Consider the following 25,721-nt stretch of genomic DNA (forward strand, 5'->3'; position numbering starts at 1 on the left):
ATCTCATGTTCGCCATCCGCGAGATACCGCAGGCGTCCACGGGGTTCTCCCCATTTGAGCTACTGTATGGCAGGCACCCGAGGGGACTGCTGGATGTAGCCAAAGAGACGTGGGAACAGGAGCCCACTCCCCATAAGAGAGTCATCGAATATGTGGCAAAAATGCAGTATCGGATTGCGGTCGTGCGGCCCATATTAAAGGCGCATCTGTTGGATGCGCAGGCCGCTCAGAGCCGTACGTATAATAAAAGGGCCATGGTCAGGACCTTTAAAGAAGGGGACCGGGTGTTGGTTCTAGTACCCACCCCAGAGAGTAAACTCATGGCCAAGTGGAAAGGGCCTTATGAGATACGGGGGGGAAGTGAACTATAAAGTTTACCAACCCGGAAAAAGGAAACCCGAGCAGCTGTACCATGTAAACCTGCTAAAGGCCTGGAAGGACTGGGAATGTTTGGTCACGGAGGCGACTCCGGTGATACCAACAGAGGGCCCTCTGGCACTGGCCAAGGACACAGCCGGGGGACAGGTTAAAATAAATGACTCACCAAACAGCAGCGGCGGGAGGCTCGGGCCCTCCTGCAGAGGAATGCGGCTGTATTCTTAGAGCTGCCAGGCCGGACCTCGGTGATACAACATGACATTATCACTGAGCCCCAGGTAAGGGTGCGCATGACACCGTACCGAGTGCCAGGAGTCAGGAGGCAAGCGATAGCGGCTGAAGTGAAGCAAATGCTTCAATTGGGAGTCATTGAAGAGTCCCGGAGTGAGTGGGCTAGACCCATTGTGCTAATACCGAAACCGGACAGGTCGTTACGCTTCTGTAATGATTTCAGGAAGTTAAATGAGGTGTCAAAATTTGACCTTTACCCAATGCCTCGGGTGGACGAGCTAATTGAAAGACTGGGAAAGGCCCAGTACTTCACCACGCTCGACCTCACTAAAGGGTACTGGCAGGTTCCCCTGACAGAATTGGCTAAAGAGAAGACCGCATTTATCACGCCAGAGGGTCTGTTTCACTATGTTGTCTTATCTTTTGGGTTACATGGGGCTCCGGCCACATTCCAGAGGCTGATGGACATAGTATTAGAACCAAGGAGTGCTTGGCGATTAAATGGGCCTTGGAGTCCCTATGCTATTATTTGCTCGGGCGTCAGTTTCGTTTGGTAACAGACCATTCCCCTCTCGTCTGGATGAGAAACGCAAAAGAGAGGAATGCCCGAGTCACCAGATGGTTCCTGTCCCTACAAAACTTTAGTTTCTCAGTGGAACATACGGCGGGGAAGGCACATGGAAATGCGGATGCCCTGTCACAGGCCCCCTGTATAGTGGAAAATGTTCAACCCCACAAGCTTGAAGAGGGGGGGGTATGTGAGGCAGTGACCGGTGTCATATGTGAGGGTCACTATGTGTCCCACAGGATGTGCTCTGAAATGTATTAGATCTGCTGGAGTGCCTTATGATCACAGCAATGGACCTGTGACTCGAAGTTTGAACCTGGTCAAGCTATTTGGACCAAGGACTTTGTTTAGGAAAACCCGGTATGGGCTTTTATTTTTGAAACGGACTGCAGGAAGGTAGTGGGGTCCGGTCCGTTTCCTCCAGCCCAGGTCATATGAGTGGCCTATGGCCACATGTTGGAAAAGGAAAAAAAAAACCCTGCTGGGGGGGGGTTGATTTGGTCAGTGTTGCTCTGGTGAGGAAACAAAGCAGGTGATCTGCAGAGCACGCCCTGTGTGAGTTAACACAGGGCCAGCGGAGCCAAAGGGATTGGCAACCCTCCCTGCATACCTAGTAGTACGTCGCTCACGGCAACTGCCCTGGACTGGCGTTTTGTTCACCCGGCTGCGATCCAGAAGATACAGCGTGCTGTGCACTGAGTGAGTTTTTGTTGGACATTAAAAACCTTTCTGTTTTGAACTTGCTGGGGTGACTGCCTCACAACTGCACAGAGTGGACACCGCTGCTTTACAGAGGACAGAGCATAAAACACATAGGAAATACCAGAAGCATAGCATATGACTGCATGGGAAAATGACAAAGGCTTCTCCACTACGGACACTACATTTACTATGTCGCTAATAATACTGCACGTTAATCTTTTACGCAATTTTTAAAGCCCAGAAAACATCTTCCAACCCTATCTGTGTACAGCACCCTGGTAGTTAACACAGTTTTATGGGGAGTGTTTTTTTTAAGGAATTAAAAGTACTTCATCAATTCCATGGTGTCCTGTTTCTCACCTTTCTCTCCGGCCTGCTGCAGTGATGAAATCCCTATCACTATGACCACTGCAGCCTGTCGTTGGTTGCCGTGGTGCCCCACTATAGCAAGTGATTGGCTGCATCTGTCTTATGTCCACGTGATAGGATTTCATCAATGGAGCCTGTAAAGACAGGTAGAAACCAGACAACATGGAAACATGAACTATAAAGAATCAACGAGTGAAAGTTTGTTATTGTTTATTTTTTACTAGATGGTGGCCTGATTCTTACACATCAGGTATTCTATAATATGGCCAGCGGGAGACTGACGTTCAAAAGATGGTCCAGGACGATCCACCACGATCGTCGATCTCACAGCGGGGGCCTGGTCGCTGCTGCGTGTCATACTGAGGCTAAGTACCCACGTTGCAGAAATAATTTCCGCAACTCCCGCCGCGGGAAAAAGCATGCAAATTTGCATGCATTTTCCCGTGGAAAACGTGTTTTTCACGTGATTTTCTCGTGCGGAATTCAAGCGCATTCCAAGCGATTTGAAACATCACTTGGAATGTGATTCACAGGTTGGTCACACTTGTCAAGCATAGTATTTGACAATGGTGATCAACTCTTTACAATTGATGCTGCCTATGCAGCATCAATAGTAAAAGATAGAATGTAAAAAATTAAAAAAAAAAGTTATTTTCACCTTCCGACGGCCCCTGATCTCCTCTCCACTCTCCCGGCATCTTCCGGTCCCAGTAATGCTTAGTGAGAAGGACCGGAGATGACGTCACTCTCGCGAGAGCGCGACGTCATCAGCGGTCTTTCGCGCATAGCATTACTGGGAGCGAAAGATGCCGAGCGCGTGGTGAGAGGAGGGAAAGAGTCCGGGGGCCGTCGGAAGGTGAGTATATCACTATTTTTTATTTTAATTCTATTTTTTACAGGTTTATGGTGCCCAGGGCCTGGAGGAGAGTCTCCTCTCCTCTGGACCCTGGGTACCATCCGCACATTGAGCACTGTGCCGGTCATCTCCCGGCTGCATCGCCGCTGACCTCCGTGCTGCAGGAGATGACCCGCGGCAACTGTCGGGAGATCAGCGGCTAGCGCCGCAGATCTCCCGGCGGTGGCGTGCATCGTTCGAATTCCACGCCAATTTGCGGTCGGACTGCACCTGTCGCTGATTGGTCTTGGCCGGCCAGATGCGAACAATCAGCGACCTGGGATTTCCGTTATAGACAGACAGAATTAGACGATTATATAGTAGATTTTTAACGTCAGCACTTAATAAAAAATAGCCAACACTAATTATTACTCTAAACTATTGGTAAATTGTTAATCTCAGGACTATTTAGGAAAAGGTTACTCTCACTATTGGTAAATTGTTAATCTCAGGATTATTTGAGTAAGGGCTCATACTCGCATGCGAGAAACTTGGACGAGTCCCGCACGTCAATACCCGGCACTGCTGCCGGCACTGGGATCGGAGTGTTCAGCTCCATGTATTTCTATGCAGCTGAACGCTCCGATCCGAGTGCCGGGTATTGGCGTGCGAGACTCGTTCGAGTTTCTCGCATGTGAGTATGAGCCCTAAGGGTTACTCTCTTCCTATTTCAAATAAATGGTCAATCAGAATTTAGCTTCTTTGATATTCTAGTTTTTCTGATGTGTAGAATATTTAGATGTCTACATTTTCTATGGGTACAGTTAGGAAATATTGGAAATATTTTATTTGCCATTGAAACCTTTGAATCTTTTGGCATGTGCATGTTTGCATAACAAATTACCTCTTTCCCATTGCAGCATGTTCTTTTCCTGAATGATACATGTCATTGTATCCTTCTACTCCTTTTTATTTTTTTGCTTACTCCGGTGGGGATATTGCACATTACTAAGTTGCAGGTTGTCTTGGTGCAATTTAGTATGTGCGATATTTTCACATGAGTGTTTGCACGTGGGCCTGCTTGTTACTTGCTTTTTTTTTGCGGTTGATGCATCTTATGATATCTGCATTGTTTGAACCCATTCTGCTTTCACTTTATTGCAGCTTTTGTATGAGAAGTTTATGTATGTTGTACACTCACCTCAATATCAGTCATTTAGTCATTTTTATGGAGCACGCTTATTTGATAGTACATTGTGAGATTTCTTTGGATTTCTCCACATTTCTTGTGAACCATCAGATTCTCACCTGTCTGCCTATACTACATCCATAACACTATGCTTATTGCATTGCTGCCCATACAAGCTACATAATTCAATATATAGCTTACTTAATTATTTTATTTCTTCTGTGCATGTCTGAATTATCAGGAAATTGACTGATATGAATTTGACCTTGCCTATATGGATGTGTGTCACATCTCAGCTTCTGTTTTTAGCCATAAAGGGATGTATTTTAAAGGACATGTAAAATAAATAAGATCTCAAGCAGCACAAAAAACTAACTTGCAAGATGTGCTTCACAGTCAGGAGATGGACTGCTAATATACGTCTGTATATATACACTTCTTTGTAACACATTTCATGCATCTAGTCAATAAAGTCCAACTCAATACCTTCTCCTGTCTAGTCAGTAACTGAATATCAAGTGTATATAGACATTCGAGCACTAAATATAGTACAGAAAATAGTCCCTGAAATACTGATCCCTTTATATATCAATATGCTTTATGTATATTTATATGTGAATGTATGTTACCAATATACATTACGTATACTGTCATACTTCTGCTGCATTCTAATTGGTATTTGGGTTATCTACCTGTTTTGTTCTTGATATTTAGGGGTGTATTTGATGCCTCCCTAAAAATGGCTTGCTTCTATGGATTGTATACTTGGCTTACTCATACAGTCTTTGGGATAAACATTGTCTTTATTCCTTCTGGTAAGAAATTTCTTTTTTTTTTAAAGTTGCTTTAGTAAAGTAACCCCAATTTGTGTGTGAATGACTGCAATATGGTGAAGAGAGTTGTAATATGTGCCATTCAATCCTACTATAGGAGACAAAATGCTTTATAGTTTCCATTTATGACACCTACTGTACTTTATTATTGATTTTTTGGAAGTACTTTATTATTGATTTTTTGGAAATGAATGCAAAACTAGATTCATTGTGAATGTCCCTGCACAGAGGAGTTAATTTCTGAACAAGTCAGTAGTGAAGAATGGTCAGGTCACTTCTTTTAGCCGCTTCACTACTTTGGAAGACTGAATAATGCATATGTTTATGGATCCATAATACAATTTGGCTAGTAAACGTCTGTGAGGCTAAATAAGGCAGTAGGGCTCCATACTGACAATGTTAGCAATATGATCTATTACTGTGAGCATCATTTGATACATAGGGGGTCACCTCTTTATGCTACATTCTCATTACCTGCTTGTTATTTAGGCGTATGCATTAATTATGGACTGTAACACAGCTTATACTCTCCTCCTATCAGAGATATCAAACTCAAATACACAGTGGGCAAAAATTAAAAGCTTGGACAAAGTTGTGGTCCAACTTTGAAATTTATTGAAAACATTTCTACAGTTCAATTTTTCCTTATCATACAATTAACTTTTTTCTTATGGAAACAAACTTTAAGTGGTTGTCCCATGAACAAAGTATTTTTTAATGAATAAATCTTGAAGAATAAAATAGTGGAATAATATGTTATGTAAGAGCAGCAGAAGGTATATTGCCTAATTTAAATATGTAATTAAATGATAAAAATTCTTGAATAATACAGATATTAAAATATAATGCAAACAAAAGTGCCCACCAAACACAGAATGATACCCTCACAGTGTATTCTTCCACAATACCATCAACATGCATGGTATGATGACCCTACCCTTCCTCAATCACCCGACTAAGAATGGTGACCCCATCAAAGTATGATTCTCTAAGGCCAGGTTCATACTGCGTTAATGCAGTCCATTCAATGCATAGCGTTGACGGACTGCGTTAACGCTAATGCATAACGCGATCGCGTTATGAGCTCCCGCCAGCGCAGATGCTTCATCTGCGTTAGCACTGACGGACCCTCGGATGCTGCAGACCGCGGCCAAGGCTCCGTCACGGCATGATGGCACATTGCTAACGCATGCCGATTTTGACATGCGTTAGCAATGCACCACGCTATGGCAGCGTTAACGGCTGTGTTACATTGCGTTATACAGTATAATGGACACAAAAAGTGTTCCATACAGTATAATGGGTCCACATAGTGATCAATACAGTATAATGGGTCCACATAGTGATCAATACAGTATAATGACCTCACACAGTGCTCTATATAGTATGATGGAAGCACATAGTGCTCCAAACAGAATGATAGGCCTACATATTGCTTCATATATTATAATAGGCCCCACATTAAAAAAAAAATGCTCACCTCTGCCTGTTCCCCCGCTACTCCTGTCTCTTCATGGTGTCTTCAGATCCTCTGGATATCTCAGTACAGCGGGTGCATTGTAATGATGTCATTGTGCCCGCTACTCTGAAACGTCAGACGCATAGGTGAAATAATGGGAGAGGGAGCATTATCTTTGATTTCAATTGTAACGGTATCTAGGATGCCGATATTCAATATAGTTAGATAGTTAGGCATAGTCTAATGCCGTGCGGGATAGACTCCAAACGTTGCAAGTCAAATATACTCGGGGGAACCTGTGTTGCACGCTAAATATACTTACCCTGCAGGCCTGATTTGGACCGTGGTCTAGAGTTTGACATGTTTATCCTAAATGGATGCTGGGAGAAGAATGGGTCTTTTGCATTCACTAGTTATATGACAGGAATTTACCCAGCAAAGTGACATTTGGCCTTCTTTCCACTTTTTTTTTTTTAACTCATATGCCATTCTGAGCCTGCTGTGGGCACCATGAATACTCAGTGTGAAGGTATTTATAGAATGACATCACTAGCCATATGATATATTTTTTATGTAAATTATACATTTGATGGATTATTAGATTCTGTTCACATATTACATAGCTATCTGTCAAGTTCAACCTTCCTCCACCATTTATACATTTTCTTGTCAACAAATTAAGTATAACCCACAATGTTTTGTGTAAATGAGGAAATCATCCAGACCTTTTTTAAAAGCTGTTATAGTGTCTGCCATTACTACCTCTTGTCCAATATAATAACAAAAAAGCCAGCGTCTCCAATAAAATTTTGGCAGGTTTATTACACTTTCATTAAAATCAGGTCACAAAAAAGACAGTGTTCTGGTGTGGATGCATTTGTACTTGAACAGTCTTAATTGTAAAATGTCCCTTGTAAGTTGCTTCCTCTTTTAAAAACATTAACACACTCCCCCTCAGTGACATCACTAGAACTAATTATATGCAAACAAGTGTAGTGGATCAATAAATTCAAATGTCAAAATATACACAATATTCCAAAATGTAAACCAGGGCTGTGGAGTCGGTAAGCCAAACCCCTGACTCAGTCTCCTTTATTTCCCTGACTCCCGACACCACAACTTCAACTCCAGCGCCACAGCACTGCCACACTACTGAGCATGTACATAAAGTGCAGCACACATTCATCTCAACTACAAGCCGAGATTAGAAGATCAGGAATAAAACAGACATTTATAGGACATTTCATAACTTTCCCAAATGAAAACTTTTACAGCACATCCTGCACTGTACTACTGTACCCAATTTATAATACATCTTTGTCTCAAGCTATCCTTAATCATATATTGTTCAGAAGAGAACTCAGAATCTGAACAAATGCGTTTAACACAAACCTTTTTACCATAGGGGATGGCATTCAAAGTGTGTCTGCGATTACTGCTATCTACTTTTAATGTTGTATTGCCCACAGAAGGTTTTCTATAAATGGTCACATGAACTTTGTGCTGTATAATATCCCCCATCAAAAAAATGCCTTAATAAATATTTATCATATCATTCTGATAATTAAAAAGGTTGTCCAAAGGCAAAGCATTTTTCATTATCTATTTAGTCCCTTAATCTAATCTACTTTCTAATATACTTGTGTCACGACTTTGGTTTGAGGCTTGGACCTGGACGAACCTAGCGTTGATCAAATTAAACCCTGCCCCACTGTCCAGAAAGGCAGAAATAACCACCTTATTTTTGCCCAGATGGATCTCAGCCGGTAGGAGGAGATATGTACACCTGGGTTGCTAACTTCCCCACAACCCGGGCTCCTTAGTTTTCCGGAGGCTGTTGAGCTAGGGAAGGACAAGCACTCACAAAATGACCCTTTGTACCACAATAAAAACACTTTCCCACTGTGCGCCGAAATACAGTTTGATCAACAGAACGAGTCACTCCACCCAACTGCATTGGTTCCTCAGATTCCCTTGACTCTAGACCACCTGAAAATTGGCCTGTCTCTTTATATCTCTGGCGAAGACAGTGATCCACCCGGATAGCCAGAGACATGGCCGCCTCAAGGGAAACCGGAGTCTCATACAAGGCAAAGGCATCCTTCACCCTTACAGATATCCCTTGACAGTACTGGCTATGGAGGGCGTGGTCATTCCACTTGGTGTCAGTGGACCACCTCTGAAACTCGAAGCAATACTTATACCATAAGAAGACGTAGCATGGACTCAGCCAGGGAGACGCTGTCGGGATCGTTGTGTATATGACCCAGCAAAAGAAAAAATGTCTCAACCATCCGGATCTACTGAGTGGCCAAGGGGAGAGAAAATGCCCATGCTTGCTGATCATCTTGAAGGAGCGAGATTATTATCCGCACCCGTTGCTCCATGGTTCCTGAGAAGTAAGGATGTAACATAAGTACAGTTTACAGGCCTCCCTGAAAACCACAAACTTGTCATGCCCCCCAGAGAACCTGTCAGGCAAAACCATCTTGGGCTCCATTAGGGGTTATCTGGGAGTCACGGTCCTCAAACCTGTTGCTTTAGGGGTGCTGCAGAACGACAGTGCGTAGATCTGCCATTGCCACACTTAGTTGCTGCAGTTGTCATGTCAGAGCAGTGATAGGATCCATGCGGGATCAAAAAATGATTCTGTAGTCGGGTATCCCGGGACTAGGGGCTCATTCCCTGTCCCTAATGTCAGGGGCACTCTAGCTATCCGTTTCCTGTAAAACTTCTAAGGTTGAAGATGCCGGGCCAAGTACCTTGCAGATCTCCTGACTCTGCCCTCACTGTATTCCCTCCCCATACTTAGGGAAGAGAAGAGTAATATTGTATGGCAATACATCCACCTTCTAAAAACAACAACTCTCCTCCAACTCCTAAACCATGCAGCAATGAAGCTAGCTATGGCAATGCCTGCTTGCCAGAGTCCAGATAATATAGGAGAGGAGAGTGGCTAACAGTGAACAGCTGAGCTTTCAACCAAGCAGATTAAACCCTGCAGTACTAGAATAAACCTGCATCATTAATATTTGAAGGAGAAGCGCTTTTAGTCAGTGCAGGAGTAGGAGAAATCAGACTGCGCAGTATTCTGGCTCCTCTCTCTCGTAATAAACCCGTGATAATGTCCTTTAAAAATTCCCTACCTAAACTATCTAACTAATTTTGTTCTTTTCTTTATTTCCTGTGTGATGACTGTGATGAGGATTTGTTTGAGTATCCTAGCATGCACTTGGGATACTCAAATCATCGGGGGCATAGGCTGGGGTCCCTATCACAACGCCTGCCCCCTCCCTGTAGCAAAGTGTCATAAGTGACGCTAGTTTCAGGTGCTGGTCCCTGCTCTGTCCCGGAGTGTCTCCCGTGTGCAGTGTCTCCCTCAGTGCCCTGTGTGATAAGCGCGGCGTCCAGTCTGCCTTCGGCTTAGCTGATTAGTAATGAGCCAGCAGAAGGACGGTGTCAGTATACTCAGCATGCAGGAGGACTAGCGCCACCCCCACAGTTGACGTCACTGGTTTCTGACGGGTATAGCGACACCGCTTTGCTGCCGGCTTATTACTACTCATCTAAGCAGACAACAGATCAGATGCCCCGTGCATCACACAGGGCACTGAGGGAGACAATTCACAAGGGAGACACTCTGGGACCAACTCCTGAAATGAGGGTCATTGATGACCCGATGGGTTTGTGCACCGCAATATACGCTACCCGCCAATCACAGGCCAACAGCTGACTTCGGAATGGAAGTGACATAATGAACTCCCATCGCTTGTACACTAAAGTTGGCTGCCGGCTTCAGAAGTGGACACTGCACGGCAGGGAAGCGGAGGGAAGGTAACTGTTTCTTATTTAAATCAGTGAGTATACTGTGCCCGTGGCCATACTACTACATGTATGACTATTTCTTGTGCATTATATTACATGCATGACTAGGGGCTTTGCATTATACTAAATGTATGACTTTTGGTTGTGCATTATACTACATGTATGACTATGGGCTGTGCATTGTATTACGTGTATAACCAGGGGCTGTGCATTATACTACAGTACATGTATGAGTATGAACTGTGCATTTTGCTACATGAAGGACAATGGGCTGTGCATTATACTACATGGATCACTATGGTGGCGCATCATACTGTATGGCTGTGCATTATACTTCTTCCATGGGACCCCATGACTTCCATGTTTGCCCATAGTGAGTATAATGGTTTATTTTCTTTTCTGTATAATAAGGAACTCCGGCAGAACGGGGGACATATACCAGTATGGGGGATATATATACCGGGATGGAGCCAAGAATAAGGGACCATATACCAGGATGGGACATATACTGTATTTTGCACACTATGAGACGCACCACAAATTTTGGGTTATAAAATAGGGGAAAAAAAAGAACTGGATTGTTACTGAGTGGTCCAATGTATTGTTTTCAGATTAAAGTAAATTTTGCATTTAATTTGGAAATCAAGGTCCCAGAGTCTGGAGGAAGAGTGGAGAGGCCACAATTCAAGCTGCTTGAGGCCTAGTGTGAAGTTTCCACTATCAGTGATGGTTTTGGGAGCCATGTCATCTGCTTGTGTGGGTCCACTGTGTTTTATCAAGACCAAAGACAGCGCAGCCGTCTACCAGAAAATTTTAGAGCACTTCATGCTTCCCTCTGCTGACAAGCTTTTTGGAGATGGAAATTTCATTCTCCAGCAGGACTTGGCACCTGTCCACACTGCCAAAAGTGTCACTACCCACTGCCTGGTTTAAAAACAAAAGTATCACTATGCTTGATTGGCCAGCAAACTCGCCTGACCTTAACCCCATAGAGAATCTATGGGGTATTGTCAAGATGAAGATGAGAGACACCAGACCCAACAATGCAGATGAGCTGAAGGCTGCTATCAAAGCAAACTGGGCTTCCATAACACCTCAGCAGTGCCACAGGCTGATCGCCTCCATGCCATGCCGCATTTGTGCAGTAATTGATGCAGAAGGAGTCCCAACCAAGTACTGAGTGCATTTCCTGAACATACATTTCAGTAGGCCAACATTTCGGATTTAAAATCATTTTTCAAGCTGGTGTTATAAAGTATTCTAATAAACTGAGATAATGACTTTTGAGTTTTCATTGGCTGTAAGCCATAATCATCAACATAAATAGACACTTGAAATAGATCACTCTGTTTGTAATGACTCTATAAAATGAGTTTCACTTTTTGTATTGAAGAACTGAAATAATTAACTTTTTGATATTCTAATTTTGTGAGAAGCACCTGTACATAGCCATCAGATTTTGTTTTGGACAAAAGATTTTTTAAGCCTGCTACCACGAAGAGGTAGACGTAGACTTTTTGTCAGGGCCCTACACTACTCAGACCTTTTTAAAATATTGTTAAAATACCCAATATTCTTTTTAGATATATTTTTCTTTTTTTTCCTTTAAGGCAATGTTTCACATACATTATTTTTTTAAATGATCTGTAATACCACATACAAGGGACAAATACCGTTACATAATAAAAAAAATTTCAACTCACCCCTGAGATTTAATTCCAGGCACACGAAGGAGCATGGCATCCTTATTTCTGCATAGTGTCCAAAGCAATAGGAAAAATAGAAGTGGATCCAGCTCACTCACAGGGCTCATTTAAAATCAGCAAACTTTTATTGGGTTATCCTTTAAAAATAGAAGGTTGCAAAAGGACATCTCAGATGCCACAGCAATGACGGGGTGGTGTGTAAAAGCTATTCCGTGCTGGTTCCACTGAGACTTGTACAGATTTACAAAATCTAATGTGTGATCTGGAAAAACTATCACTAAAAGAGACTCACATTTGGTGGGATTATACTACCTTGGAGAACTATCTCCAAAAAAATATGATTCCCCGAGGACTCCGCATAAAAAAAAAATCCCCACTACGGTCTATTCTAATGACTTCGTCCTAGAATGGAACATAATTTTATCAGAATGTTCAATTATATTGATCCAATTAATTATCCGATATGAAGATTGTGAACTAAAAAAAGTACATAATGATATTTTTATACAAAAGGACAAACTTAAAACGACTGTACCTGTTGAAAGGTTTGAATCTCTTAATAAGGAAATTGAGGGCAAAATAGATGATCTTGAAAACCAGATCATTTCCTATAAGGCTAGTTTCACACTAGTGTATGGCCGCACCTCCTCTGTGAAGCTCCACCTACGTTGGCCTGGGGCCTGCGTACTCTATCTTTAACATTAGGTACGCAGGCCACGCCGATGTATGCGGATGCCTCCACATGCGTCATTTTGACGATGCTGCGACCACAACAAAATGCAACTCGTTGCGTTCGACGCACTGTCAAAATGACGCATGCGGAGGCATCCGCATACATCGGCATGGTTTGCGTACCTAATGTTAAAGATAGGGTACGCATGCCGCATGTTGACGTAGGCAAAGCTGACCGGTGTGGCCGGAGGCAGAGCTTCACAGAGGAAGTCCGCAGCTCGGCCATATGTTAGTGTGAAACTAGCCTAAAAAGAGAAAATTCAATCGCGATGTGGTTGATTATGGAAAGGACCAAGTATGTGAATGGGGTAGTTGGGAGAAGCCACCCCACACCCCAAGATCCATTCTGAAAAACCACACACTGAATAAAAATAAGAAGAGGAATCACAAACCTTCAGTTACTTTTTCCTCCCTGGAGGCTGTGGTTTCTGTTGTGTCTGTGGATGAAGAGATTGCAGCCACCTCTTCTCCAATTCAACAGCTAAGGCTACTTTCAGACTTGCGTTACCAGGTGCAGCGCTCGGCCACCGCTAAGCTCCGCCCCGGCTGCGCCCCCTCCGGTCAGCTGCTCCTATGGTCGCATGACGCTGCATGCGATCAGCGTACCCTATATTTAGCATTGGGTACGCTGGCCGTGCGCTGGTATGTTTTTGCCGGTGCATGCGCCGATTTTGCGCTGCGCCGACATAGGAGGAGCTGACCGGAGGGGGCACGGCCGGGGGTGAAGCTTAGCGGCGGCAGAGCTCTGTGCCTGGTAACGCAAGTCTGAAAGTAGCCTAAATTATTTCAAAAATCCTTGACCGTCAAAAAACGCAGCAGAAGAAAAGGCTGTAAACACCGTGCCTGTAAATCCTCTGTTGAACAGACAGCTCCGCAGCATGAACAAACGACACTGAATGTCCTTAACCCCTTCATGACCCAGCCTATTTTGACCTTAATGACCAGGCCATCTTTTGCAATTCTGACCAGTGTCCCTTTATGAGGTAATAACTCGGGAACGTTTCAACGGATCCTAGCAATTCTGAGTTTGTTTTTTCGTGACATATTGGGCTTCATGTTAGTGGTAAATTTAGGTCAATAATTTTTGCGTTTATTTGTGAAAAAATCAGAAATTTGGTGAAAATTTAGAAAATGTCACAATTTTCAAATTTTTAATTTTTATTCTGTTAAACCAGAGAGTTATGCGACCCAAAATATTTACTAAATAACATTTCCCACATGTCTACTTTACATCAGCACAATTTTGGAAACAAAATATTTTTTTGTTAGGAAGTTATAAGGGTTAAAAGTTGACCAGCGATTTCTCATTTTTACAACAAAATTTACAATTTTTTTTAGGGACCACCTCACATTTGAAGTCACGTTGAGGGGTCTATATGGCAGAAAATACCCAAAAGTGACACCATTCTAAAAACTGCACCCCTCAAGCTACTCAAAACTACATTCAAGAAGATTATTAACCCTTCAGGTGTTTCACAGGAACTAAAGCAACGTGGAAAGAAAAAATGGACATTTTAATTTTTTCAACAAAAATTTTCTTTTAGCATCAATTTTTTCATTTTCACATGGGCAACAGGATAAAATGGATCCTAAAATTTGTTGGGCAATTTCTCCTGAGTACACTGATACCTCATATGTGGTCATAAACCACTGTTTGGGCGCACGGCAGGGCTCAGAAGGGAAGGAGTGCCATTTGACTTTTTGAATGGAAAATATGCTGGAATATTTAGCGGTTGCCATGTCGCGTTTGGAGAGTCCCTGTGTGCCTAAACATTGGAGCTCCCCCACAAGTGATACCATTTTGGAAACTAGACTCCCCAAGGAACTTATCTAGATGCATAATGATCACTTTGAACCCTCAGGTGCTTCACAAATTGATCTGTAAAAAAAAAAAAAGTACTTTTTTTTTCACAAAAATTTTCTTTCAGCCTCAGTTTTTTCATTTTCACATGGGCAACAGGATAAAATGGTTCCTGAAATTTGTTGAGCAATTTCTCCTGAGTACACCGATACCTCATATGTGGTCATAAACCACTGTTTGGGCGTACGGCAGGGTCCGGAAGGGAAGGAGCACATTTGACTTTTTGAATGGAAAATTAGCTCCAATCGTTATCGGACACCATGTCGCGTTTGGCGAGCCCCTGTGCACCTAAACATTGGAGCTCCCCCACAAGCGACCCCATTTTGGAAACTAGACCCCTTATGGAACTTATCTAGATGTGTGGTGAGCACTTTGAACCCCCAAGTGCTTCACAAAAGTTTATAACACAGAGCAGTGAAAATAAAAAATAATTGTTTTTCCTCAAAAATGATTTTTTAGCGCGCTATTTTTAATTTTCACAAGGCTAACAGGAGAAATTGGACCCCAAAAGTTGTTGTCCAGTTTGTCCTGAGTACGCTGGTACCTCATATGTGGGGGGGAACCACTGTTTGGGCGCACGGCAGGGCTCGGAAGGGAAGGAGCGCCATTTGACTTTTTGAAATGCAAATTACTTCTAATCGTTAGCGGACACCATGTCGTGTTTGGAGAGCCCCTGTGTACCTAAACATTAGAGCTCCCCCACAAATGACCCCATTTTGGAAACTAGACCCCCTAAGGAACTTATCTAGATGCATAGTGAGCACTTTAGCCCCCAAGTGCTTCACAAAAGTTTATAACGCAGAGCCGTGAAAATAAAAAAATATTTTCATTTCCTCAAAAAATTATTTTTTAGTGCGCAATTTTTTATTTTCACAAGGGTACCAGGATAAATTGGACCGCAAAAGTTGTTGTCCAGTTTGTCCTGAGTACGCTGGTACCCCATATGTGGGTGGGGACCACTGTTTGGGTACACGTCGGGTCTCGGAAGGGAAGTAGTGACATTATGAAATGCTGACTTTGATGGAATGGTGTGCGGACATGATTTTACATTTGCAGAGCCCCTGATGTACCTAAACTGTGGAACCCCCCCACAAGTGACCCCATTTTGGAAACTAGACCCCCCAAGAAACTTATCTAGATGTGTGGTGAGTACATTGAACCCCCAAGTGCTTCACAGAAGTTTATAACGCAGACGTGAAAAAAAAAAAATTCTCTCAAAAAAATGATTTTTAGCCAGCAATTTTTTTTTTTCACAAGGGTACCAGGATAAATTGGACCCCAAAAGTTGTTGTCCAGTTTGTCCTGAGTACGCTGACACCCCATATGTGGGAGAAAACTACTGTATGGGGGGGAACCATTGTTTGGGTACACGTCGGGGCTCGGAATGGAAGTAGTGACGTTTTGAAATGCAGACTTTGATGGAATGGTCTGCGGTCGTCGTTACGTTTGCAGAGCCCCTGATGTGCCTAAACAATAGAAACCCCCCACAAGTGACCCCATTTTGGAAACAATACCCCCCAAGGAACTTATCTAGATGCCTGGTGAGCACTTCGAACCTCCAAGTGCTTCACAGAAGTTTATGATGCAGAGATGTGAAAATAAAAAAAAAAAAATTTCCACAAAAATAATTTTTTAGCCCCCATTTTTTTATTTTCCCAAGGGTAACAGGAGAAATTAGACCCCCCAAAGTTGTTGTGCAATTTTTCCTGTGTACGCTGATACCCCATATGTTGGGGTAAACCACTGTTTGGGCACACGTCGGGGCTTGGAAGGGAGGGAGCACCGTTTGACTTTTTGAACGCAAAATTGGCTGGAATCAATGGTTGCACCATGTCGCGTTTGGAGACCCGCTGATGTGCCTAAACAGTGGAAACCCCTCAATTCTAACTTCAACCCTAACCCCAACACACCCCTAACCACAGCCCTAACCCCATCACATCCCTAACCCTAATCCCAACCCTATCCATAACCCTAACCCCAACACACCCCTAATCCCAACCCTAACCATAACCCTAACCACAAGCCTAACCCTAATTCCAACCCTAACCCTAATTCCAACCCTAACCCTCTTTCTAACCCTAACCCTCTTTCCAACCCTAACCCTCTTTCCAACCCTAACCCTCGTTCCAACCCTAACCCTAACCCTCTTTCCAACCCTAACCCTAATGGAAAAATAAAAATAAAAATAATTTCTTTATTTTATTAGATGTTCCTGCCTATGGGGGTGATAAACGGGGGGTTTATTTACTTTTCATTCTGTTTTGATCACTGTGAGAGTTTATCACAGTGACCAAAATGAATGAAAGGAAATTGCAGCCGGCGGGCACACTGCGCATGCGCCCACCATTTTCCAATATGGCGGCACCCATGGTCCGGGACCGCGGGACACCGGGAGCCATAGCGGCACTCGGTGAGTACCGGGGTGTGGGAGGGTGGGCGATTGGAAGGCGGGGGGGCAGATGATGACAGCGGCGGCACATCGCCGCTGTCATTCAGTGGCGGGGGGCAGATCGCCCCCATTAATTGTGGGGGGGGCGGATCGTTGTCACCAGCCATATCCGATGCTACAGCAGCGTCGGACATGGCTGGATTGTAATATTTCATCAATTTTCATTGATGAAATATTACTATCGCTCTGATTGGCTGTTTCACATTTAACAGCCAATCGGAGTGATCGTAGCCACGTGGGGGCGAAGCCACGCCCCCCGTGGTGAAGTACAAAGCCCCCTGTATCTGCAGGTCGGGTGACCTTTCAGTGACTTAGGTCACCCGACCCGCAGGGGGGCTTTAAAGTCATGACGCCACATAGGCGTCACTGGTCAGATTTGTACCAGTTTTCATGACGCCTATGTGGCGTCATTGGTCGTGAAGGGGTTAATCTGTCATCACACAAGCTTTCCCCATCGGAATATAGTCTCCTTTCTAAAGGAATGAACTTTGATCCATTTGATCAAAGATTGGACATTTTCAACACAAAGACATCAATAAATTTATTAGGGTCTTGACTATTAAAATACATTTTTGGTCAGAGGAATCAGCAGTTGCCAGTTCTGCTGAAATCATTGTTAATTAATTTAAGAATCTTGCATTTTGTGAGCAGCAAGTGTTAATTATCCATAATTCTATCCAGCCCAAAGTAGAACACCTGCAATGGACAAATTTCAAGACATTTTTACCAAAGACCTCAAAAAACTGCATGATACCGTTCACCCAAATAAAAAGCCTAATTTAACGGCAGAAGAAAATGATGCCCTGAAAAACTTTATGACAAATAAAAACTTAGTCATTAAGATGTCAGATAAAGGTGGTTCTGTAGTAGTTTTGAACATCTGTGATTATGTTGCTGCTATAAAAACTCACCTACAGGATACAAAAATGTATTTAGCACTGACCAGTGACCCCACCTTATTTTTTTTTTAGAGATAAAATCAATAAAATAATTTCTGAAGGCTTAAGTGGGTATTTTTTCTAAAAAAGAAGCTGATTTTTTAACAGTAACTTCTCCTGTCATTATCTTTATCACCTATTTCTATCAGACCTATAGTTTCCGGCATAGGTTCATTAAGTGAGCATTTGGGCACATGGCTTGACAGTGCACTACAGCCATTAGTATAGCGTATACCTGTTTTTTTTACAGGATTCATGCAATATCTTGCGTATGTTTCAAGATTTTACTTGGTCTCATGAATATACCTGAATTACATGTGATGTCTCCTCACTCTATACTTCCACAACATATGTCAGTTCTGGCCATTCAACATCATTTAGACAAGTACAGTGTATACACAGACAAATTAAAGGAATACCGTATATACTCGAGTATTAGCCGACCAGAGTATAAACCAAGGCATCTAATTTTGCCATGGAAAACTGGGTAAGCTTACTGACTTGGGTTTCAGCTGGGTATACATTGTACCCTCATCCCTGTCCTGCTATGTGTGGCTCCCCTGGTCTCCTAGCTGTATGTATGGCTTGGCGTCCTCCCCCGACCTCCCCCTTGTATGCATGGCTTGGCGTCCTCCCCCTTGTATGCATGGCTCGGCGTCCTTCCCCTGTCCTCACCCTTGTATGCATGGCTCGGCAACCTCCCACGTCCTCACCCTTGTATGCATGGCTCGGCATCCTTCCCCCCTTGTATGCATGGCTCAACGTCCTCCACCTTGTATGAATGGCTTGGCGTCCTCCCCCTTGTATGCATGGCTCAGTGTCCTCCCCCTTGTATGCATGGCTCGGCGTCCTCCCCCTTGTATGCATGGCTCGGCGTCCTCCCCCGTCATTCTCACCCTCGCGCGGTCGGGGCACGTCCCTGCATCTCCATTGTTCCGGCTCGGCAGCTCTTCCTATGCTCAGCGGTCAAGTGGTACAGCTCATTAAGGTAATGAATATGCGCTCCACGCCTATAGGACTGGAGACGCGTGCATATTCATTACCTTAATGAGCGGTACCACGTGACCGCTGAGCACAGGAAGAGCTGCTGGGACAACAGAGATGCAGGGACGTGCAGCGACCGTGCGAGGACGGTGAGTATGATGTCACAGCTGCTGGCTCCTGCCTCTGATCCCCCGCTCCCCCTCCCCCCCACTGGCTTTCTGGACAATGACTTGTGTATAAGCCGAGGGGGGGCGTTTTCAGCACAAAAAAAGGTGCTGAAAATCTCGGTTTATACATGAGTATATACGGTATATAAAATCTACACTCTCTTTTCTAGTTTGACATAATTATTTTATGTTCAATGGAAAGTTTTTCTTACAAATTAGCGGAGTAGCGATGGGGGCCAGATTTTCACCAACCATAGCCAATCTAACTATGTCGTGGTGGAAGGAGTGATATGATATATACACGTATTGTAATCCTTTTTATTTGTCTATAAAATTATATGCCAGGTACATAGACACCATGATTGTTTGGGTGGGAGAGACTTCAGAGATTGAAAATTTTATTTTTCATCTAAATGACAATCAGTTCAATCTCCATTTGACATGCAATCATCACCGTGAGAAAATCACTTTTTTGGACTTAGAACTCAATGGTATAGATGGCTGTGCTATTGTCAACAAAGCTTACAGGAAATGTACTTCTGGCAATACAATTGTAACAATTATGTAGATACTATGGAATCTGATAGCGTGGGATAAATGGATCTGAGGTAAAAGTTGAGACAAATAAACTGTATTTTAACAAAGTAAGGAATGCAACAAAAACTAACAGAGGCTTTCCTGCAAATACCACGAAATGCACAGCACAAACAGAAATGTCCAGCAAACGTAATAGCGGTGTGCGTCCGTTAAAGCAATCAAGTCTAGCAGTAATATAACGCGAGAGTGTGATCTGCACTGATACGTGGAAGTCAAGCAATAGTGTGAAGAGCACTTATACGTGGTAGTCCAGCAATAACAAGGAGCAATAATGCGACGGCACTTATGCGTGGAAGTTCAGCAGTAATTAGAGGCAAGAGTGGGACTGGAACTTTATGAGTGAAAGTCAAGAACTGTGCAGAAAGAGACAACTCCTTTCATGGAAGTCCAGAAAAACACGGGTGGAGCATAACAAGGAGAAGATCCTTAAGAGTACCTTTTTGGGCTGAAAAGTCCTGCTCAAGTCCCGCACAGCAGCCCGCACAAAGTCTTAGAAGTAGGCCAGTAGGTAACCCCAGCAGCTTAGAGGACTGAAGACAAAGGGCAGTGGAGAGGCAGAGCACCGAGTAATGAGCAGCAGCACAAACTCCAGAGGCAAGCCAGGAGGGAGCTCAGAAGCAGACAGCAACAAAATACTCAGGCAAGGAGGCTCTCCTGACTCGGACTTAAATAGCAGGACAGACAGGAAGTTCCAGGACAGGGTGAGATACTAGACTCCACCTTGGACAAGAGCAAACAGGCTCAATGGAAAAACAGAAAACCTTACAACAATACTCGATGCATGCTTTTTTCATTCTTCTCATGTAACTAAGGCAATTCCTGTAGGTGAATTTATTACAGCAAAAAGAAACTGCAGCTCTGCTGCAAGTTTTGATATTGAGTCTACAAACATCAAACAACGCCTCACAAAAGACATTTTGAAAGATGGTATTAGAATAGTGCCCAGGAAAGCAAAAACCTTAGGAAATGCATTGTCACCTAGTTTACATGTTACTCATGATAATAGGCCTACATCACAAACATGGCTATCCCTCAAAGGTTTTTATAAATGTGGTAAGTCTCCATGCAAATCCTGTATGGTATCTTTCAAAACCAACCATTTTTACAACCATGATCACAGCAAAAAATTCAGTATTAAGAGCTTCCTAAACTGTAACAGTGACCATGTGGTATATATTATGGAATGTTCGATTTATAACCTCAAATAAGTTGGTTCTACTATCCGTAAGTTCAGAACCAGAATCTGAGAACATTTTATGACATCAAGGAGTCTATTGACAGAAATATGTCACAAGTATCCAAACATATCATTGAGTATCACAATCGTAGTAAAACTGGCTTATGAGTTTATGCTAAACATATTCGAGGCAGCAATGACACTGATGCTGTACGCAACAAAGAAGCGTACCAAATTTTTTTGCTGAGTACATATGCCCCCACAGGGTTAAATCTCAGACGAGAAGTTATGCTGCACTATTAGCAAAAGGAAAAAAATAATAATTTTTTTTTCCTAATACAAAATGGTTGTTTTCTATTGCAAAAACTTGGTTTTGATGTATTACAGGTTATCATCATCTTCTCTTTTTGTGATTTTTTTTTTTTTTCCAGATCAAATTATATGTATATAAAAAAAATTTCTTTGATACATACTCAGTATATTTTGCATGTTTTGCAGTATATCTTCATTTGTTTGATTTTTAATTGTTCATTATGCTACTTGCAATTGTGCATCTTTTCCCCCCTCATTGTCGGTTTCCTTATACCTTCCCATGTGTTTTGTGTTTCCTCATTAGTGCAGTAGTATATTTAATCCATGCTTATATTTCACTTTGTAACCAGTGTTCAAAAGCCGTGTTGTTCGAAACGCGTATGGCCTTATTACTCACCACCCCGTCATTGCTGTGTCATCCCTAAGATGTCAGTTTGTAATCTTCAATTTTTAAAGGATAACCCAATAAACGTTTGCTGATTTTCAAATGAGCCCTGTGAGTGAGCTGGATCCACTTCTATTTTTCCTACAAATGGAAGGGTTATCTGCGCATTCAGGAGAAATTGCAAAATAAATTGTATGGTGCAATTTCTCATGTTACCCTTCTGAAAATGCAAAATTTGGGGCTAAAAATCATTTTTGTGGGGCAAATGATTTTATTGTTTAAAATTTCTTTTAAATTTTATTTTATTTTCATTTGCTCAATGTTATAAACTTATTTGAAGCACCTAAGGGTTCAAGGTGCTCACCACATAGGTAGATAAGTTCCGTGAGGGGGTCTAGTTTCCATAGTGGTGTCACTTGTGGGCAGTTTCCACTGTTTAGGCACATCAGGGGCTCTCCAAACGCAACATAGTGTCCGCTAGTGAATCCAACAAATTCTACATTAAAAAGTCAAATGGCGCTCCTTCCATTCCAAGTTCTACCATATGCCTAAACAGTGGATTTCTTCCACATATGGGGTATCGGCATGCTCAAAAGAAATTTGACAACAAATTTTGGGGTGCATTTTTCCTGTTACCCTTGTGAAAATAAAAAAAAAATTGAGTCTAAAGTGAAATTTTTCTGACAAAAAGTTAAATGTTCATTTTTCCTTCCACATTCCAAAAATCTCTGAATCACCTGAAGGGTTAATAAACTTCTTGAATGTGGTTTTGAGCACCTTGAGATGTGCACTTTTTAGAATGGTGTCAGTTTTGAGTATTTTCTGTTATATAGGCCCCTCAAAGGCAGTTCAAATGTGATGTCCCTAAAAAAAAAAGTTTTTGTAATTTTTGTTGAAAAATGAGAAAATCTCTGGTAAAATTTTAACCCCTATAACTTCCTAACAAAAAAAAATTAAAATTGTGTTGATGTAAAAGTAGACATGTAGTAAATATTATTTACTAGTAGAATACCTGCGGCTTTGTTCGCGGAAAATATATTAAATTTTTGGTTATGGTAGCTAAAGTAAAATTTTCCGTGTCACCCTGAAATTGACATTTTCATAGTGCTACAGTAAAAAAAAAATGTTCCACTTTAAGTTTTTATTATTTTGGCATTTTACTAATTTGTCAGTCACAACTGTTGTTTTCCCCTCAGCACTTTTACTTTCACCTTCATGTTTCTCCATTATAAGTATAGGACCTAACTTCAGGGGCCCCAATCTCATGACGGGGGGGATGCTAGCGAGATGTAACGTGCGCAGTATTCTGCTCCTGTGGGAGGAGAGGGGGCGTGCCAAATTTCACCCAAATCGGGCGAGAACTGTGGATTTGTACAGATTTTGAGTTTTATATACAGCTCTGGCAAAAATTAAGAGACCACCACATCAAAACCCTGTCATGGACGGCCCATTCTCCAGACCTGAACCCCATTGAAAACCTCTGGAATGTAATCAAGAGGATGATGGATAGTCACAAGCCATCAAGCAAAGAAGAACTGCTTATATTTTTGTGCCAGAAGCAGTGTGAAAGACTGGTGGAAAGCATGCCAAGACGCAGGAAAGCTGTTTTTAAAAATCATGGTTATTCCACAAAATATTGATTTCTGAACTCTTCCTGAGTTAAAACATTAGTATTGTTGTTTCTAAATGATTATGAACTTGTTTTCTTTGCATTATTTGAGGTCTTGAAAGCACTGTGTTTTTATATTTAATTTTGGCCATTTCTCTTTATCAGAAAAAAACAAAACAAAATTTATTGCTAGGAAATTCGGAGACTTGTTGTCAGAAGTTTGGAAACTAAAAGAACAATTTACATTTTACTCATATATATACCTATAAAGAGAAAAATCAGACAAATTGAACATTTGAAAGTGGTCGCTTAATTTTTGCCAGAGCTGTATATAGATTAGTTATTTTGTATGACATACCTCTCTGATTTAAGTGCAAAAAAATTTAGTTTGAAAATTGCGACATTTTCCAAATATTCACAAAATTTCCGATTTTCTCACAAAAAACTCCGCAAGTCATATCAAATAAATTGTATCACTATCATGAAAAAACAGGCTCTGAATCAGTGGGATCCGTTGAAGCGTTCCAGAGCTATTACAATTGTAAAATTTGGTCTGGTCGTGAATGTGAAAACAGACTCGGGTGTAAAGGGGGTTAAAAAGAAAAAAATAATGTTAATTCTTGGAGCTCTACCAAATATTTTTCTGAGTGGCATGAAGGAAGTTTGGAGGCATTCACTTTTTTCCTGATGTACTAGAGTTAATAAACCCAATTTAACTTCTCTGCAATGGACATTCTTCCATTTCACCTTGAATTTCACCTATGAATATATATTGGAAGCCACAAAACTGGTTGGCTATTATGAGTTACAAGTGGATCCTAGTACAGGTAAAACCAGGTGTAAATTAGTGTCTTTTTTATTAAACTACATTCCCACTTAAATAGTTGTGCTGTTCCATCTGAAGCAAATTCCGTTTGTTGGAGATGCATTCTCTGTGGCACATTTCTAATATATAATGTATTTTCTGTGGCACTTTCTGACACGTAATGGAGCATTTTTTTTACTTATTTTTCTGCTCTTTCCCTTATATGCACAAGCTTTGGCAGCAATTCTTGGAGCAGTGCCTTTTCTGGGGACTTACTGGGCTGCTGTACCTGCTGTTTTGGACCTGTGGTTTTCTCAGGGGGAGAGCTGTAAAGCTGTATTGCTTCTTGTGTGCCATTTACTGCCAACATATTGTGTAGACACTGCTATCTACTCTGATATATCTGGGTAAGTAATGCGGCTATTTCCAAATTGTCATACACCATAGATTAACCAATTAACCTTCTTTATTATAGCTATCTCATAGAAATGATTTCCTGACAGGCCTAGATTACCTATCATTTTTTATTTTATGCTCATTATTTGGTTCTTTACTATTATGGAGTTTCAGATATTGAAGTTGTGTTGATTAAAGGGAACCTGTCAGGTCCCCCGTGCCTTCCAACCTAGAAGCATTCACTTATTTATGAATAAATTCCCTGCCTAACCAGGTCGGTATAACGTTTTTCTGTAAAAATGAGGTTTTTTAAAAAAGCATTTATTTTGTCCCCATTTCCTATGCTAATTAGGGCTTTGACTCGTCTATGGGACGTTAGTTGTCCCAGACTAGTCAGCTCTCTTCCTATGTTAATAAAGGAGAAAAAAGCTACTGACCAATGACACTGGGATCACCACACTAATCACAAAAATTTTGTTAAATTCAGACAGACAAAAAACCTATTAAAAAGTCACTCCATGACAATTACAATAGACCAATGAGGCTAATAATATAGCCCTCTAGACTCCCCTATCACAATGTTTAACATATATCTAGGCAAAAAAAAAACCATTCATTGTAAATGACAAAATCACTTTGTATCATAAGTAGCGTGCACATGGACTAAATAGAACCCAAATGGGTAAAACAGGTATCCAAAAGATCAAGATGTACAGTATGTACTACTATATAATTAAGAAATGCGCACACTACCCAGTTTCTCTAATGGTCAGAGAAATGACACAGTAGAAAGATTAAAAAAAAGCACCAGAAATGCATCTGGACTCAGATTAAAGGCGTCCAAGCAAGGGAACGCTCGTCTTAGATAGCGCATCACATGAGCGCTGGGTGCATAGGAATCATACAATACCGAAACTAGGGGGAGCCTGTGGAGACACCCGACGCATGTCGCTACCGCGAGGCAGCTTCGTCAGGGGCTGAAGATTAAGTCTGAAAGAAGATATATATATATATATATATATATATATATATATATATATATATATATATATATATATATGCTATTTACATTAAAAAAATTAAAAAATAAGTAGCAGCTGAGATCAATACCTAAACGGTCGCATATGGAGAAAGGCGGGACCGAATACTCAGTCTGTGCCCAGAGGCGTTACTAATTTTCAGACATCAATTCCTGCGGAAGAAGGTCTTTCCAG

General features: G+C 42.0%; 1 protein-coding gene across 7 annotated transcripts in view; it reads left to right on the forward strand.

The window, feature by feature from the left end:
• Positions 1-25,721, forward strand: part of TMEM245 (transmembrane protein 245) — a 167,117-nt gene that overhangs the window by 120,196 nt on the left and 21,200 nt on the right. For 4 of the 7 annotated variants that reach the window (XM_073587757.1, XM_073587758.1, XM_073587760.1 and 1 more), the window contains 2 exons: positions 4,987-5,087; positions 24,344-24,518. The exons of 1 other annotated variant lie outside the window; for it this stretch is intronic. In XM_073587757.1, the coding sequence (XP_073443858.1) occupies positions 4,987-5,087; positions 24,344-24,518 (276 nt within the window). Of the gene's footprint in view, positions 1-4,986; positions 5,088-11,036; positions 11,667-24,343; positions 24,519-25,721 lie in introns of those variants that run through there. 2 more of the 7 variants (XM_073587762.1, XM_073587763.1) reach the window with 2 other exon arrangements.

Source organism: Dendrobates tinctorius, unplaced genomic scaffold (assembly GCF_039654945.1).
Source record: "Dendrobates tinctorius isolate UK_male_01 unplaced genomic scaffold, ASM3965494v1 ptg000102l, whole genome shotgun sequence".
NCBI classification, from domain to species: Eukaryota; Metazoa; Chordata; class Amphibia; order Anura; family Dendrobatidae; genus Dendrobates; species Dendrobates tinctorius.